Source organism: Callorhinus ursinus, unplaced genomic scaffold, assembly GCF_003265705.2.
Source record: "Callorhinus ursinus isolate GAN/ISIS: 27379988/994484 unplaced genomic scaffold, GSC_fseal_2.0 scaffold3, whole genome shotgun sequence".
Lineage (NCBI taxonomy): Eukaryota > Metazoa > Chordata > Mammalia > Carnivora > Otariidae > Callorhinus > Callorhinus ursinus.
In genome coordinates, this window is record NW_027397065.1 from 61,141,066 (window position 1) to 61,155,515 (window position 14,450).

Below are 14,450 nucleotides of genomic sequence, written 5' to 3' on the forward strand. Positions count from 1 at the left end.
TTTTCTTTTCTTTTTTCTTTTCTTTTCTTTTCTTTTTTCTCTCTCTCTTCATATCCAGGTTAAGTTGGCTTTATTTTTGAAACTAAATCTTTTTTATCCTCTCTGTTCCCATTGCTGTCATGCTAATCTAATCTACTCTCATCTCTTACCTGGATCATTCAGGTGGTCTCCTAACAGCTTCCCTGTGCTCCTTCTTACCCCTCTACAGACCATTCTCCTCCCTGGGCCTGACTGATCTTTTCAAAAAATAAATCATGTCTCTGTGTTGCATCAAATCTCTACAGATTCCACCTCACACATGCAATTAAAGTCACACTCATACTGTGGCCTCAGTCTGCCCCTTGCACCTCTCATTCCCCTCCCTCCTCCTACTAAAGCCATGCTGGTTGTCTTTGCTTTCCTCGAACAGTCAGGTGTTTGGCCCTCCCTTGCCTTGGGCGCTTCCCTTTGTCCAGAATGAACTTTCTCCAGAACTTCAGTTAGCTGACCACTTTTTTGTCAGTCAGATCACAGCTCAAATGCCTTTCTAGAGAGATCTTTTCTTACCACACATTTGGAGTAGCCATCGGGTTACTCCCTTTCACATCCCTCCACTTTTTTTTTAATCTGCACTCATCATATTTTAACTTAGGTTTGTTTTCTTTCTCTGCCTTCTTCCTGCATGCAAACATTCTTGAATGGAAGATCTAGAAAAATAGTAGGGCCATTTTATATCTTGTTGAATGCTGCATCCTCAGTACCTAGAATACTACCTGGCCCAGAGATGATGCTTAATAAATATCAAATGAACAAGCTGACAACTGTAGAGCTCATTAAGCTTGAAGTGGTAGTAAATTAGAAGTCTAATTGGGAACCAAGTAGTTAAACACTTTGGCATTGCTGTTCGATAAATGAGTGTGCTCACTTGCTTGGCTTGATCACCAGCTGTTCTTGACCTCGGTGTAGGGCTTACCTCATGCTGCCCCATGTGATCGCTGTGCCCATTCTCTTTGCACTAGCTTACCAGCACACAGTTAAGGTTGTCTTTAAACTGGCTGAATCAGACTTTGGTCACTTATTAACCACAGTGACTTTAAACCGAGTTTTTATCTTGTAATGCTTCCTATCCACCAGCTGCAGTAGGGCTGTGTCTGTTCAGTTTGTTCCAAACCGAAGTTGAATTAAGAGATATGCTGGAGAAGTTATGAGAGACCATCGATTTATTGGGTGCCAAGTTTCCTGTGATGCAAAAATGGAGGAACTGGGTGGTGCCACCCTTTGTAGGCCAGGAGAAGTTTATCAGGGAGACATGAAAAATGAGGGCGGAAAGGGAATTCAGTAAGCTTATGGTAGTGAAGTAAATGTCCATCAGTTGCTGCTTTGGTGGAAAACCCGCTGACTTGTTCCTTTAAACCTTCGCATGTCCTGTGGGCATAAAGCACATTTCACTTAGCAAAGCCTTCAAAATAAAAGCAGCACCATTGAGGGGGTAGAGTGGACTTTTTTTTTTTTGCCCTCAAATCTGTGTGCCTGTGTTTGTACATGTATATGTTCGTGTGGGTATCTGTGTATGCATGCTCCCTAATGAAAAAAAAACAACCAGTAGTGATCAGTGTTATCTGAACTTCTCATTTTGTATTTTGTGATAATGTAAGCAACTTGAGGGGTGGGAGGGTGGGGATGGGGGAGGCTGCCCTGTTTCTCAGGAATAACGCTGTTAGCATTTTGGACAGGACAGGTCTTTGTTGATCAGGATTGCCCCTTGTCTTGCTGGTTGTTAGCATCCCCAAACCCTTGTCACTAGTGCCTCTAAGTCATAATGACAACCAGAACCGCTCTGTAAATTGATATAATGCTTGCCATGGGGTGGTAACGGTTCCTGGTTGAGTTAGGCAGAAAATAGGACTGAAAGTGAAAAGGACATTTGACAAATATGACAAATTTTAAGTGGTTGGACCAAGTAATGCAGGGGTTGGCAAACCACAGCCAGTTTTTATAAAGTTTTATTGGACGCAAACGTGCACATTTGTTTATGTATTATTTGTGGCTGATTTTTGTGCAACAGCAGAGTTGAGCAGTTGTGACGGAGACTGTATGGTCCACAGAGCCTGAAATACTCATTATGTGGTGCTTTACTGGATTGACCTTGGTCTGTGGACCAGCCCCTTTCTCTAAAGCCATAGACTCCTGAAACCTCACACATCCCAGGGTCTTAAAGTTCTTCTGCTCTACCTAGAATTTTAATCTCTTGGTTCTTTCTACCCATATTCCCATTCTCCTAGTCTTGGGATTTCTTGTAATTTCTATACCTGGAATGGTAAGCTGGAACAAAGTAAGAATTAAGGTATTTGCTACTTTTGTTTTAGGGTAAAATTTGTTTTCATTTCTTTCCTTTTTTTAAAAAAAATGTATTTTCAGCATGCTAGTTTTTGTCCCCACTTGTCATGTCTTTCATGCTTTTCTTTGCTGCTTTCCAAGACTTCTCTTGGAGAAGATAAGACAAATGAGGTAGATAGAATCTGGGCTATTAGCACCTTCTGTGTGCCTGGCCATGTTCTGGGTGTTGTAGAGAGTACAGGTGAATCTACCTTTGGTCCCTGAACTCATTAGTGAAGAGAAGATACAAATACATGGAAAATTAGAGAAAAATGAAGTGGAAGACAGCATTGGGGTAGTTGGAAAAGCATTAGTCTTGTAACTGTAAGAGCTAGCTTCTTGGTTTTCACAGGATTGATACCATGTGCCTGTGGACTGGTCCCATAGCTGCTCTCTACCTTGTTTCCTCTTCAGTAAAATGAGAACAAGTAATGCCAATCTTGGAGGACTTTTATGAGCACTAAGTGAGTGGACTTTTTGTGAGAATAACTGTTTATTAAGTGATGGGTATTGAAAGTACTTTGTAAAACCTAAAGTACTTTAGGAACACAAGTGATACTATGTGGTCAGGTAAGTGGTACTCATATGGTCTTCATGAAGAACGGAATTTTAACTTGGTCTTAGAGGAGAGAGAGCCTTTGAATAGTGAAGAGGGGGAGGAAGGAAATCCTAGATATTCATATGTTTGCGCACTGGGGGACCCCCATGAACAAAGGAAGAAATGATATGTGGGTGGGGATTGGGCACATACGCAGCTGAGTGGAACAGAGTTGTGGGTGGGGGGTAGTAGAAAAAAGATTGTACTGATAAGCTAATACTGGAAGAAATAGATTCACTAGTTTTAAGTCCTATAGAATTTACTGCTACTCCATTTCTTAGAATATTATGAGTAGGAGGATTATTATGAAGGAATAACTTAATTTTTCAGAAAATAGAACGTAGCAGATTTCCAAAGTTTTTCATGTTGTCTCTGAAATAACATTCGGAAATATTTAGAGATAGGCTGGAAGCCACCCATGATTTGCCTGAAGAGGTACAAACGCTTTCTTTTTAGATGACATAGTTACTGCTTTTAGATACAGTATCATTAAAGCTTAGTGGATAATCACACCAGGAGACCAGATTTCTGGGCTGTACATACTTTTTGTTAAGAACATTATAGGGAATAGCTATAAAGAGTCGAAATGGAATGGGTGTTACGTATTGAGTGTCATGTACTTTTCTTCCCCCCTCCGTTATCTGTTACATATGAGTTTTTCTAATGCTTTTCTGAGATGTATCCTACATGGTCATGTGGACTTTATACTTTTTAACAAGTTGCTGGATTTAATTTGTTAATACTTTGGGATTTTTATATTTAGCTTATGCACTAGAAAGTCTTCAGTGCTTATTAGGATTCTCTTTTTTCAGATACTGTATCTTTCTTAGGACAAAAGCATTCTTTATTTTTATTGCTAGATTGTCCAAATATGCTGAAACGCATTAGGACTCTTAAGACTACATTTGTAACTGTGGTATTTAAAACTGTGGCTTAGGCAGTGGCAGCTATTTCGTGGCCAGGGCCATAGTGTCCTCGTTTATCCCACAAAGACTGTTTACCGCTCCTGTGTCTACCTTACTCCTTCAGACATTATTGGTATGTGTTAGGTCCTATCATGTTAGGTGCCTACAGCTGCGTGTACCGTGGTGTGCACAGAGCTTCTGGTTTAAACAAACAGAGAAACAAATGTAAAGTTTCAAATTCTATAAAGAAAAATAACTGGGTATCATGAGCCAATATCCACAAGAATGATTTAGGCAGGGGGGTCAGAGTGAGCCTCTCTGACAAAGCAAGAAGGCAAGTTGATGGGGTTTAGCTAGGGAAGGGAGTCCTATTTATTATTTTGCCTTTTGCATAATTTGTGATTTTGTCATATATTTGTCATTAAAATAAGATAAGGTCACTTGCTATAGTCCTGCCCATTTATTTACATGTTTTAATTTGATTCAAGTTATTCTGTGATACTGGAATTAATGTCTAGTGAATTTTATTTTGTGACATTTGTGTGTATGCTCCATGAGTGAATAATATAGATGGTAAAATAATTTTAAATGATCTCTATATCTGAAGTAGAAATTGGGAGATTAAAATTGTGACTTTTTACTTGTTTTAGAAAACAGGTTGTCTAGTGTGGTAAGGAGGAGAGGGCAATTGCTTTCAATACAATAACAACTAAGAAACATCCTGCACTAGGTAGGAGTTGGCATCATTGTTTTAATTTGCTTTGGAAAATGACCTTTATTCAGTGTGTGTCCACCTTGATGTAATTTCAGAGCTCCTTCCTACTGTTTCCGGAGGTAATTGATCCACCCTAAGTTGTTTGTTCTTGTCTTTAATAAATTAGACACTTTTAAGATATGTTTGTTCTTTTGTGTAACTGAATAGTTGAAGTTTAAATGATTACTGAAAGTGGACTTTTTGACTTAACCTAATCCTGTGTCCACATAATTTCAATAAGTGATCGTGACTAAAACTCGGAGCAGTTTAGGATTTATTTTTTGAAAGTCTACTTCTATCTTGTCTCTTGCCTGATAAACTCACACAGGGACTCTGGTCAGAGCAGCATCTCAGCACTTCTTCCCAATCCACTTCCCCTTCCCCTAAATATGTATGTTTTGAGAAAATATGCAGTGATAAGGAAGTGTGTTTTTTCTCTTTTATTGCCTTTTCGTTCTTTTTCTTTCTGAGCTTATCTTAATTTATGGAAATTAGGTTCCTTATGATGAATGTTCGTTGTATGGCTTACACATTATTTTGTCCTTGCTTTCTTTGGAATGCTACTCCAGATGCTAGACAGAGAACTTAAAATTTTTAACTTACCCATTTTTTTTTTGTTTAATTCAGAAAATTGATCATTGTCTAAAAGTTGGACCCTGATTTACCATACAATTGGAAGTCACACAGCTTTCACAGAAATATAATCTATCTAAATATAATCTATCTAAATCAACTATCTAAAACTACTTTCAATCTCATTGTAATGTCTGTGTGAAAGCTCTTACAAAATCAAAGAAGTAAACTAAACTTTTAATTTCAAATATTATATTCTGAACAAAGGAAAGCCGCTTCCAATAAGAAAATATAAACTGAGCCAGAAAAGTTATTTCTATCATGAAGCATTTCTGGGCGCAATTATTGTAAATATTATTAGAAATATAATATAAAATAAGGTGAAAACTTTAAAGTTATTGATGACATAGTTTTTAATGAGGAAATAAAATTATGAATGTTAATATTAGCTAGGGATTTGCTAAAAATGTAGCTGTATAGAAATAGCTTTTAGAGGAGGCGCCTGGCTGGCTCAGTTGGTAGAGCACACAGCTCTTAATCTCAGGGTCCTAAGTTCAAGCCCCATATTGGGCGTGGACCTACTTTAACAAAAAAAAAAAAAAAAAGCTTTTAGGAAACTTTTTTTTTAATTTAAGTAATCTCTATACCCAGCGTGGGATAGAAATAGCATTTAAATTTGTCTTGATATTTCCATATAAGGATGTAAAATTGTGTGATAGAAATCAAATAGAAATCTGTCATGATATTAGTGGAAAGTGATACTCATTTGTGGCTAGTTACATTTTATTTGACATAGAAAAAATGCTATAACATTTCTTCTTAAATATGGTCAACCGTCTTTCATGGATTCTGCATTTATTTATTTTTTTTTAAAAAAGATTTTATTTGAGAGAGCGAGCAGGAGAGAGAGAGCATGAGCAGGGGAAGAGACGGGGAGAGCCAGGGGGAGAGGGAGAAGCAAAGTCCCTGTTGAGCCGGGAGCCTGATGTGGGGCTTGATTCCAGGACCCTGGGATCACGACCTGAGCTGAAGGCAGACACTGAACCGACTAAGCCACCCAGGTGCCCCTGGATTCTGCAATTATGAGTTTACCCATTCACTGAAGTATATTGGTAACCTCCAAATCAATACTCATGGTGCTTTCACAATCATTAGTGGACATGCACAGAGCTGAGAAAAATTTGAGTGCCTGCTGTGTATGTTCCTAGGTGAGTCACACAAGGTGAAACCGTGCCTCCTTGTTTCAGCTCTTATACTGTAAACAAGTGTCCTTTTGTGGTCTAAGTTATATTTCCCACACTCGTGTGCCTTTTTTCAGTGGTTTTGCTGTTTAAAATGGCCCTCAAATATAGTTCAGAAGTGCTGTCTCGTGTTCCTAAGGACAAGAAGGCTGTGATTACAGATTTTACAGAGAAAATACGTGTGTGTTCAGTAAGCTTTGTCCAGGCATGAGTTACAGTGCTGTTGGCCGTGAGTTCAGTGTTAATGAATCAGCAGTATTTATTAAATAAGATAATCTTTAAACAGAAACACATAAAACAAGGCTATATGTTAATCAGTTGATAAAAATAGGACCAGGGGTTTGCAGGAACTTAACCCTGTATTTTCCCTACGAGCAATGATTCAGTATTTGCTAATTCAGTCTTTACAGCGACTTTATAGAACATAACTATGGGAATGAGAATCAACTATATCTGGAATAAAGCTTTTGAGTTTAGTAGTGTTTTAATGTATGCAACTTTTCTTTTTATCGAAAATTTAAATAATCAGGACAAGTAATTAAAATTTACTCTAAAGCTGTGTAAAATCTAAATCTTTCTGGTTCCCGGTTTTAGAAAGTAAGAGTCTGGATAGTAAGAGATCTACTATACAGCCATTTTGTTTTTTAAGGCAGTTCTATACATAATAATACAAAATGATCTCCAAGATATATTAAGTAAAAAGGGCGAGGGAGAGAATGGTGTATATGTTTAGAATGTTACCATTAATGATGTTTTAAAAGATACATAGGTCCACATGCTTATAAATCTAAAGATTATCTTTGACAGGATATCAAGGAACTGGTAACTGGTTGCCTGTGGGAAAGTGATCTAGTAGGCCAGAGGACAGGAGTGAAGGCAAGATTTACTTTTTTTTTTTTTTTTTTTTAAAGATTTTATTTATTTATTTGACAGAGAGGGTGAGAGCGAGAGAGGGAACACAAGCAGGGGGAGTGGGAGAGGGAGAAGCAGGCCTCCTGCTGAGCAGGGAGCCCGATGCGGGGCTCGATCCCAGGACCCTGGGATCATGACCTGAGCCGAAGGCAGATGCTTAATGACTGAGCCACCCAGGCGCCCAAGATTTACTTTTCATTGTACATATTTTGGGGCACTTGGGTGGGGTAGTTGGTTAAGTGTCTGACTCTTGGTTTCAGCTCAGGTCATGATCTCAGGGTTGAGACTGAGCCCAATGTGGGGCAGCACAGATTCTGCTTAAGATTCTCTGTCTCATCCTCCCGCCTCCACCACCACCTCCCCCAGTAAGCATGCTCTCTTTGTCTAAAAAAAAAACAAAACACATTTTTTTTTTTTGAGTATATTGTTACCAAATAACAGATGGGTTTTAAAGGTCAGATGCTTAACCCCCGAGCCACCTAGGCGACCCAGCAGGTCATATTAATAGAAAATCTGAAGGGGAGGAGCGTAGACAAGTAAGTATAATATTTCTTTCTTTCCTCATTGGCTTTTTTCTTAAAGGAAATTAATGAGAATGATATCTTAAGTTATACCATCCTTCCTTCTAAAGTGATCTCATTTCCAGTCAGTTTTTTTTTTTTTTTAAAGATTTTACTTATTTGACAGAGAGAGACACAATGAGAGAGGGAACACAAGCAGGGGGAGTGGGAGAGGGAGAGGGAGAAGCAGGCTTCCTGCGGAGCAGGGAGCCCAATGCGGGGCTCGATCCCAGGACCCTGGGATCACGACCTGAGCCGAAGGCAGACGCTTAACGACTGAGCCACCCAGGTGCCCCTCTAGTCAGTTTTATATCAAGTATAATATGTGTATATTTGACCTCCAAAATATAGTTTTTCTTCTTCAACAATTATTCATAGCCCACTTCCTTCCGAAAAGATAATTGCAATGGCCAGAGGGTAATTTTTTCCAGTTTTGTCGAGATATAACTGATGCATAACATTATGTAAGTTTAAGGTATAGAATGTGATGATTTGATAAAGATATATATTGCAGAATGATTACCACAGTAAAAGGTTAGTTGACATATCCATCACCTCACATAATTGCTTTTTTTGTATGGTGGGAATATTTAAGATTTACTCTCTTAGCAGCTTTTAAGTATAATGTCTTAACAGTAGAGGATTCATTTGAATGAATTTTGTATTGAAACAGTAGTAATCAGTCTCTGAGCATTATGCTACAGAGAGAAGCATTTGATAATTTAAAGACAAAAAATGTTTCATATGTGTGATATACATTAAAAGAAACTGAAAGAATATACAGTAAAGTGTTAACTATATTAACTATGGTTGTCTTTAATTTCTATGTGGGGGCTATGTGTGTGTATGTGTGCACTTTCCTATATTTTCTGATTCTTCTCTATTTGTGTATTCAGGAAATAATTTTTTATGTCAGAACAATTATATCAAAACAAGTGTCATTTACTTAGGTATAGAATACCAGGAAGACCTGATTTAAGAACATTTTGTATTAAAAAAAATCAAACACTTCATCTAAGCCAACCACGCGTTTTAGTTGGCAGCATAGATTTGCGATCTTAGGCTGCCGTAATAGATGTACACGTGCGGATCGGAGAAGGAAGGGACCCTACTGGGATCTGCAGATCCTGCCTTCCCCCTCCTTCCCTTGCTCTCTTATCCGCAAGCTGTGGTCTTTATACCCTTGAGTCCCACCAGTCAAGTTCAGACTTTCTCGTTCCTTCTCTGTAAGTTCCTTTTTATCTTCTCCTTTGCTGACTTGAGTACCAGATGAGGTCCTTACATCTTTTCTCTGCCACCATTCTTTTTTAAAATTATGTTTTGCTTAGGGGCGCCTGGGTGGCTCAGTCGTTAGGTGTCTGCCTTCGGCTCAGGTCGTGATCCCAGGGTCCTGGGACCGAGTCCCACATTGGGCTCCCTGCTGGACGGGAAGCCTGCTTCTCATGGCCTCAGGCAGGAAGTGTAAAGCACACTCCCACCATGTTCACCCTCACCCTGCTGCTAGCCATGGAGTTGGCTCTGTGGTAGACTTATTTTCAGGTGTCTATAGCCTGTTTGTCATTTGCCAAGATGACATGAGACCCCTGAAAATGGAACTGCCCATTCGTATTCCTTGCTAGTCAAGGAACTGTCTAGTCAGGTGAAAACAGAATGTACTTTTTTATGTTCTTCAACTTTCCATTTTCTCCCAAATGTCGCCTTTATTTCTTTATTTCACTGTCCTCTGTTTAAATAATGATCAGTGCATATTGGCCCACATTTTGGTTGTTGTGTTTGGTTTGGATCTTCACATATTCAAGTAGGAAATTATGCAGAAGAACACATGGAGAGGAAATGAAGGGTCTGGAAAACAGGTAACGATGAGTGATTCAAGAGAAGATTGCACATGATATGTCTTAATATGCTTTGAAAGATACTATCAATGGTTCACAACCTTGGTGTTTATTAGCATTTCCTGGTTCAAAAAATATAGATGCCTGGGCCCTCCTCTGAGAATATCTGTTTTAGTTGAGCTGAGGCAAGGATCAGCTGTGTGTGTGTGTGTGTGTGTGTGTGTGTGTGTGTGTGTAGTGTCGTGTATTTCTTCCCTTCCAGAATCTCCCTAGATCATTCTGGTGTAGCCAAGAATTAAAACTAGTCTGTTACATATTTTCTCTTTAGCTTGAGAAAGCAGAATTAGTAGCACTGGGGGAAAGGTACAGAATAGAAAGTTTCAGCTCATCATCATGGAAAATATTCTGGTAAATAGAACTTTCTCTTTCTAGAGATATTCAGGTATACATGAGTTAACCACTTGTGAAGGATGCTGTGAAAATGCCTGCTTGGGATAACATGGAGGACTTCGTCATTCCTTAATTTTATTTAAAAAAGAAAGTTCTGCAGTGCTTCTGCAGATTTGGCATGTGATGTGCTAAGATCAGTTTTAGGCAGAATGAGTTTGAGGTATCTTCGTGGAGATGTTAGTTGACCATATGGCTCTGGAGCTCACAAGAAAAACCTGACAAGGAGGACATCAGTGGAAAGGTGGTAGTGGAAATCACCATCTCTAAACTGTTTTCCATTCATTTGACCCATTTTTTATAAGCTTACCATGTATTAATAGTGATGAAAAGATATTATAGTTCCTGAGCTCATGGAATTTACAGACAAGGAAAATTAAAACTGAAGAATCTTTTTTTTTTTTTAAGATTTATTTATTTTAGAGAAAGTGCAAGTGGGGGGAGCGGGGGGTGGAGGGGCAGAGGGAGAGAATCCTCAAGCAGACTCCCTGCTGAGTGCAGAGACTAATGCAGGGCTCAATCCCACGACCCTGAGATCATGATCTGAGTCGAAATCAAGAGTTGAACATTCAACCAACTGAGCCATCGATGTGCCCGAAAACTGAAGTCTTTACACAATCAACAAGGCAACTTCTTAAAGTGTTCTGTGTCAGCTAGATTGTTTCAGTAGAGCCCAGGATTGCAACTGGATTGTAAATTCCTCAGAAAAGTCCTTTGTGGTACTTCTAACTTGTGTGACAACATTTGCAGACATTGAGGTTGATGAAAAAGGGAAATTTTGGTAGTGATTTCTCAGCCCAGAAAGTAAAATTGGGGAAAGATTTCTAAGATCTCTTTTACTTATATTTGTCTTTTTCTCTTTTGCTGTCCTTTCCCTTTATCTCTTAATTTTTCTTGCTTTTGTAACGTTATTATTAGTGTCAGTTCTTGAATAGAGCTATTTCTTGATATACAATTATTCCTTAGTATCTGATTTTAAAATTTGGTCATGTACTCTCAAGGACTTACTAAAAATATGATACTAATGTAACTTAACCACAGATATCGAGAGGCAATTCAAAAATGGGATGAAGCACTGCAGTTAACCCCAGATGATGCCACCCTGTATGAGATGAAATCACAGGTAATGATTATGAAGAATTTGATTTGCATTATGAAATCTCACTGTGTTGTGTTCATATGTGTTTGGTGAACAGTAATGAACCAAAATGGCATTTCTTTCCATTTTCTTTGTTGAATATGTCTTTTTCAAATTTGTCAACGTTTCCTTTCCAAAATATGTTACCATATTATTATTATTGGTGGGCCCTGGGTGAAATATTATCACCGTATTATTTATGACTCTGCCTTTTGCATGACTTTAGAAATTCATTTATTTTCACAATGAAGCTAACTTATTTTAACCTATGGTAAGATATGAAAAGAAGGCTATCTTTTAGGAAGTCAGTGGTGATTTCTTAAATAAATGAAATGTGTTTGCTTTCCTTGGAAATTAATTGTAGTGGACTGAGCAATAGCTTTATTTCTTCAGAATGAGGATGGTTGGACTCTGAATGATGATATTTCTCTAAAAATGGCCCAGTCCTTAGCAAAAGGTCAGAATAGACTCAAATTTTTAATAGTTTAAAAATAACATTTGAATTTTAAAAATACACTTCTATTATTTTGTGGGAAAGTCTATAAAGAAAATCTCTGAGCACTTGGATTAAGTTATCCAAAAGACTTTAAAATCGCTAATGGAATATCAAACATATTTTGGCAGGGAATAGTTACAATTCAGCCTTGATCTACACACCTTACTGATAGCTTTCAGATGATGATCTCAAACATAAGGGACATTCTTTATCAGCTTTGATTTTAGTTTAGCCAAGAAAACCCCAAATAAATTATGTCTGCTGAATGAAGTGCTGTTGAGGACCTTCATTTGGTTAAGTCTTTGACTTTCAGTCTTGACTACGTATATATTAAAGACAGTGTGTGTGGTAAACTATATGAAATAAATTAATTTGCAACCTGATAACGATAGTTGTGTTACAGATCTTGTGAAATGTAAATGGTCCCAAAGATGATAGATAAAATCTAGCCCTTTCCCATAGACTGAAGCGGTAGGTTCTGGCACTCCCTATTTTTCTCTTTGTATGGTTTGAAGAACGCAGTTGTGGGGAGGCCTGTGGAGTGTTTAAATGATTTTTGTAGCAGGAAGATGTTCATAGGATGGGTGGTTGAGCAAAAAAACACCTGGGGTCCCCTGAAAACCACATTGTAAATAGAATAATAATAAGTGGAATTAAGAGTTCAAATATCTGTGAGCCACCATGGCTAGATCATGACCACCTTATTTTAACCAGATAGATAGCAGGGTTCAATAACTGAAAAGGGGATAGTTTATATTTTCATAGTTATTTTAGAAATAGGAAGAAGAATAGTCGTTCCTGACCCTGCATGGCAAAGGAGTGTGTCAGAACCACTGAGATGCTATATTTACCAGACTAACGTTTCCTTTCCAAAATATGTTACCATATTATTATTATTGGTGGGCCCTGGGTGAAATATTATCACCGTATTATTTATGACTCTGCCTTTTGCATGACTTTAGAAATTCATTTATTTTCATAATGAAGCTAACTTATTTTAACCTATGGTAAGATATGAAAAGAAGGCTATCTTTTAGGAAGTCAGTGGTGATTTCTTAAATAAAATCGCTAATGGAATATCAAACATATTTTGGTGGAAGTGCAAGTGGGGGGAGCGGGGGGTGGAGGGGCAGAGGGAGAGAGAATCCTCAAGCAGACTCCCTGCTGAGTGCAGAGACTAATGCAGGGTTACATATGGTTATTCATTAGTAGTTTGCTAGTTTATAAATATTACTGACAGATTTTGTTTCTTTTTTTTTGGCTATAGGTCCTAATGTCTCTTCATGAAATGTTCCCAGCAGTACATGCAGCTGAAATGGCTGTCCAGAGAAATCCACATTCATGGGAGTCTTGGCAAACTTTGGGCCGTGCTCAGCTTGGATTAGGAGAGATAGTCCTGGTAAGGAAGTTAGATTGTTATAATGACGAAATTTTATTCTGACATGTTTTTGATTAGCTGAACCAAAAAGTAAATAGCCATTTACCATATCTATGCAAAAAGTAAATAGCAAATTACCTCTTAAAAGTATTAAGCCATAGGGGCGCCTGGGTGACTCAGATGGTTAAGTGTCTGCCTTCGGCTCAGGTCATGGTCCCAGGGTCCTCGGATTGAGCCCCGCATTGAGCCCTGCATCGGGCTCCCTGCTCAGCGGGGAGCCTGCTTCTCCCTCTCCCACTCCTCCTGCTTGTGTTCCCTCTCTCGCTGTGTCTCTGTCAGATAAATAAATAAAATCTTAAAAAAAAAAGTATTAAGCCATAGACACAGATCAAAGTTATTATTGAACATCTTTTTCCGTTATAAACATCAATTATATTAGAGTCAATATTCTTTTCAGGGGGTGCCCGGGTGGTTCAGTTGGTTAAGGGTCCGACTCTTGGTTTTGGCTCAGATCATGATCTCATGGGTTGTGAGATTGAGCCCTCTGGCAGGCTCTGTGCTCAGTGGGGAGTCTGCCTGAGAAGCTCTCCCTCTGTCCTTCCCACTCTCGCTCTCTTTAAAATAAATAAAATCTTTAAAAAAAAAAGAATTTTTTTTCGGGTGTTAGGTAGCACAGGCTGAATAGATGAGAATTGACTATGACAGTTACCCCGTTTTTGTTTTTGTTTTGGTTGCTATCTTCCTAAAGAGTGTTTTCAAATCTGATACAGTAGGGCCAGATTTTCTGTTTGTTTTAATTAAGATTTTGCATGGCTTCATTTGCCTTTTGCAGTTAGAAAAGAAAACAATAAATAAAAAATTAAAAATAGTTTCTTTAAAGGCTATGAAATGACTGGTAAACCCTGAATTTAACTTTACTACCAATGGCTTAAGTTATGGATAAGTTGGATTTTTCTGATAAATATATTATTTCTGATTACCAAAAAAAGGTGTTTGTCAAATTCTCAGAAATAATAAATAAGGAATTTTGATGAGAGAATAATTGGTGTCAACTACCTTGTAAACATTATAGTTTCAAATGAGATTCACAGTGATAGAAACCAGACGAACCAAAGTCCATTTTCTTTTCTTTTTTTTTTTTTTTACCTGAAGACTTAAATCATACTGGAATTGGAAAAAAGAAATTCATGGTATTTTGTTTTCTAATGGGTTAACAGGAAAACAAACAAAGCCTATCACATAATACTTTCCCCCCATTTCT

General features: G+C 38.1%; 1 protein-coding gene across 4 annotated transcripts in view; it reads left to right on the forward strand.

Moving 5' to 3' along the window:
* TTC33 (tetratricopeptide repeat domain 33) overlaps nucleotides 1–14,450 on the forward strand; it is a 30,409-nt gene that overhangs the window by 11,802 nt on the left and 4,157 nt on the right. For all 4 annotated transcript variants that reach the window (XM_025867357.2, XM_025867359.2, XM_025867361.2 and 1 more), the window contains exons 3-4: nucleotides 11,219–11,300; nucleotides 13,079–13,210. In XM_025867357.2, coding sequence (XP_025723142.1) covers nucleotides 11,219–11,300; nucleotides 13,079–13,210 — 214 coding nt within the window. The remainder of the gene's footprint in view (nucleotides 1–11,218; nucleotides 11,301–13,078; nucleotides 13,211–14,450) is intronic.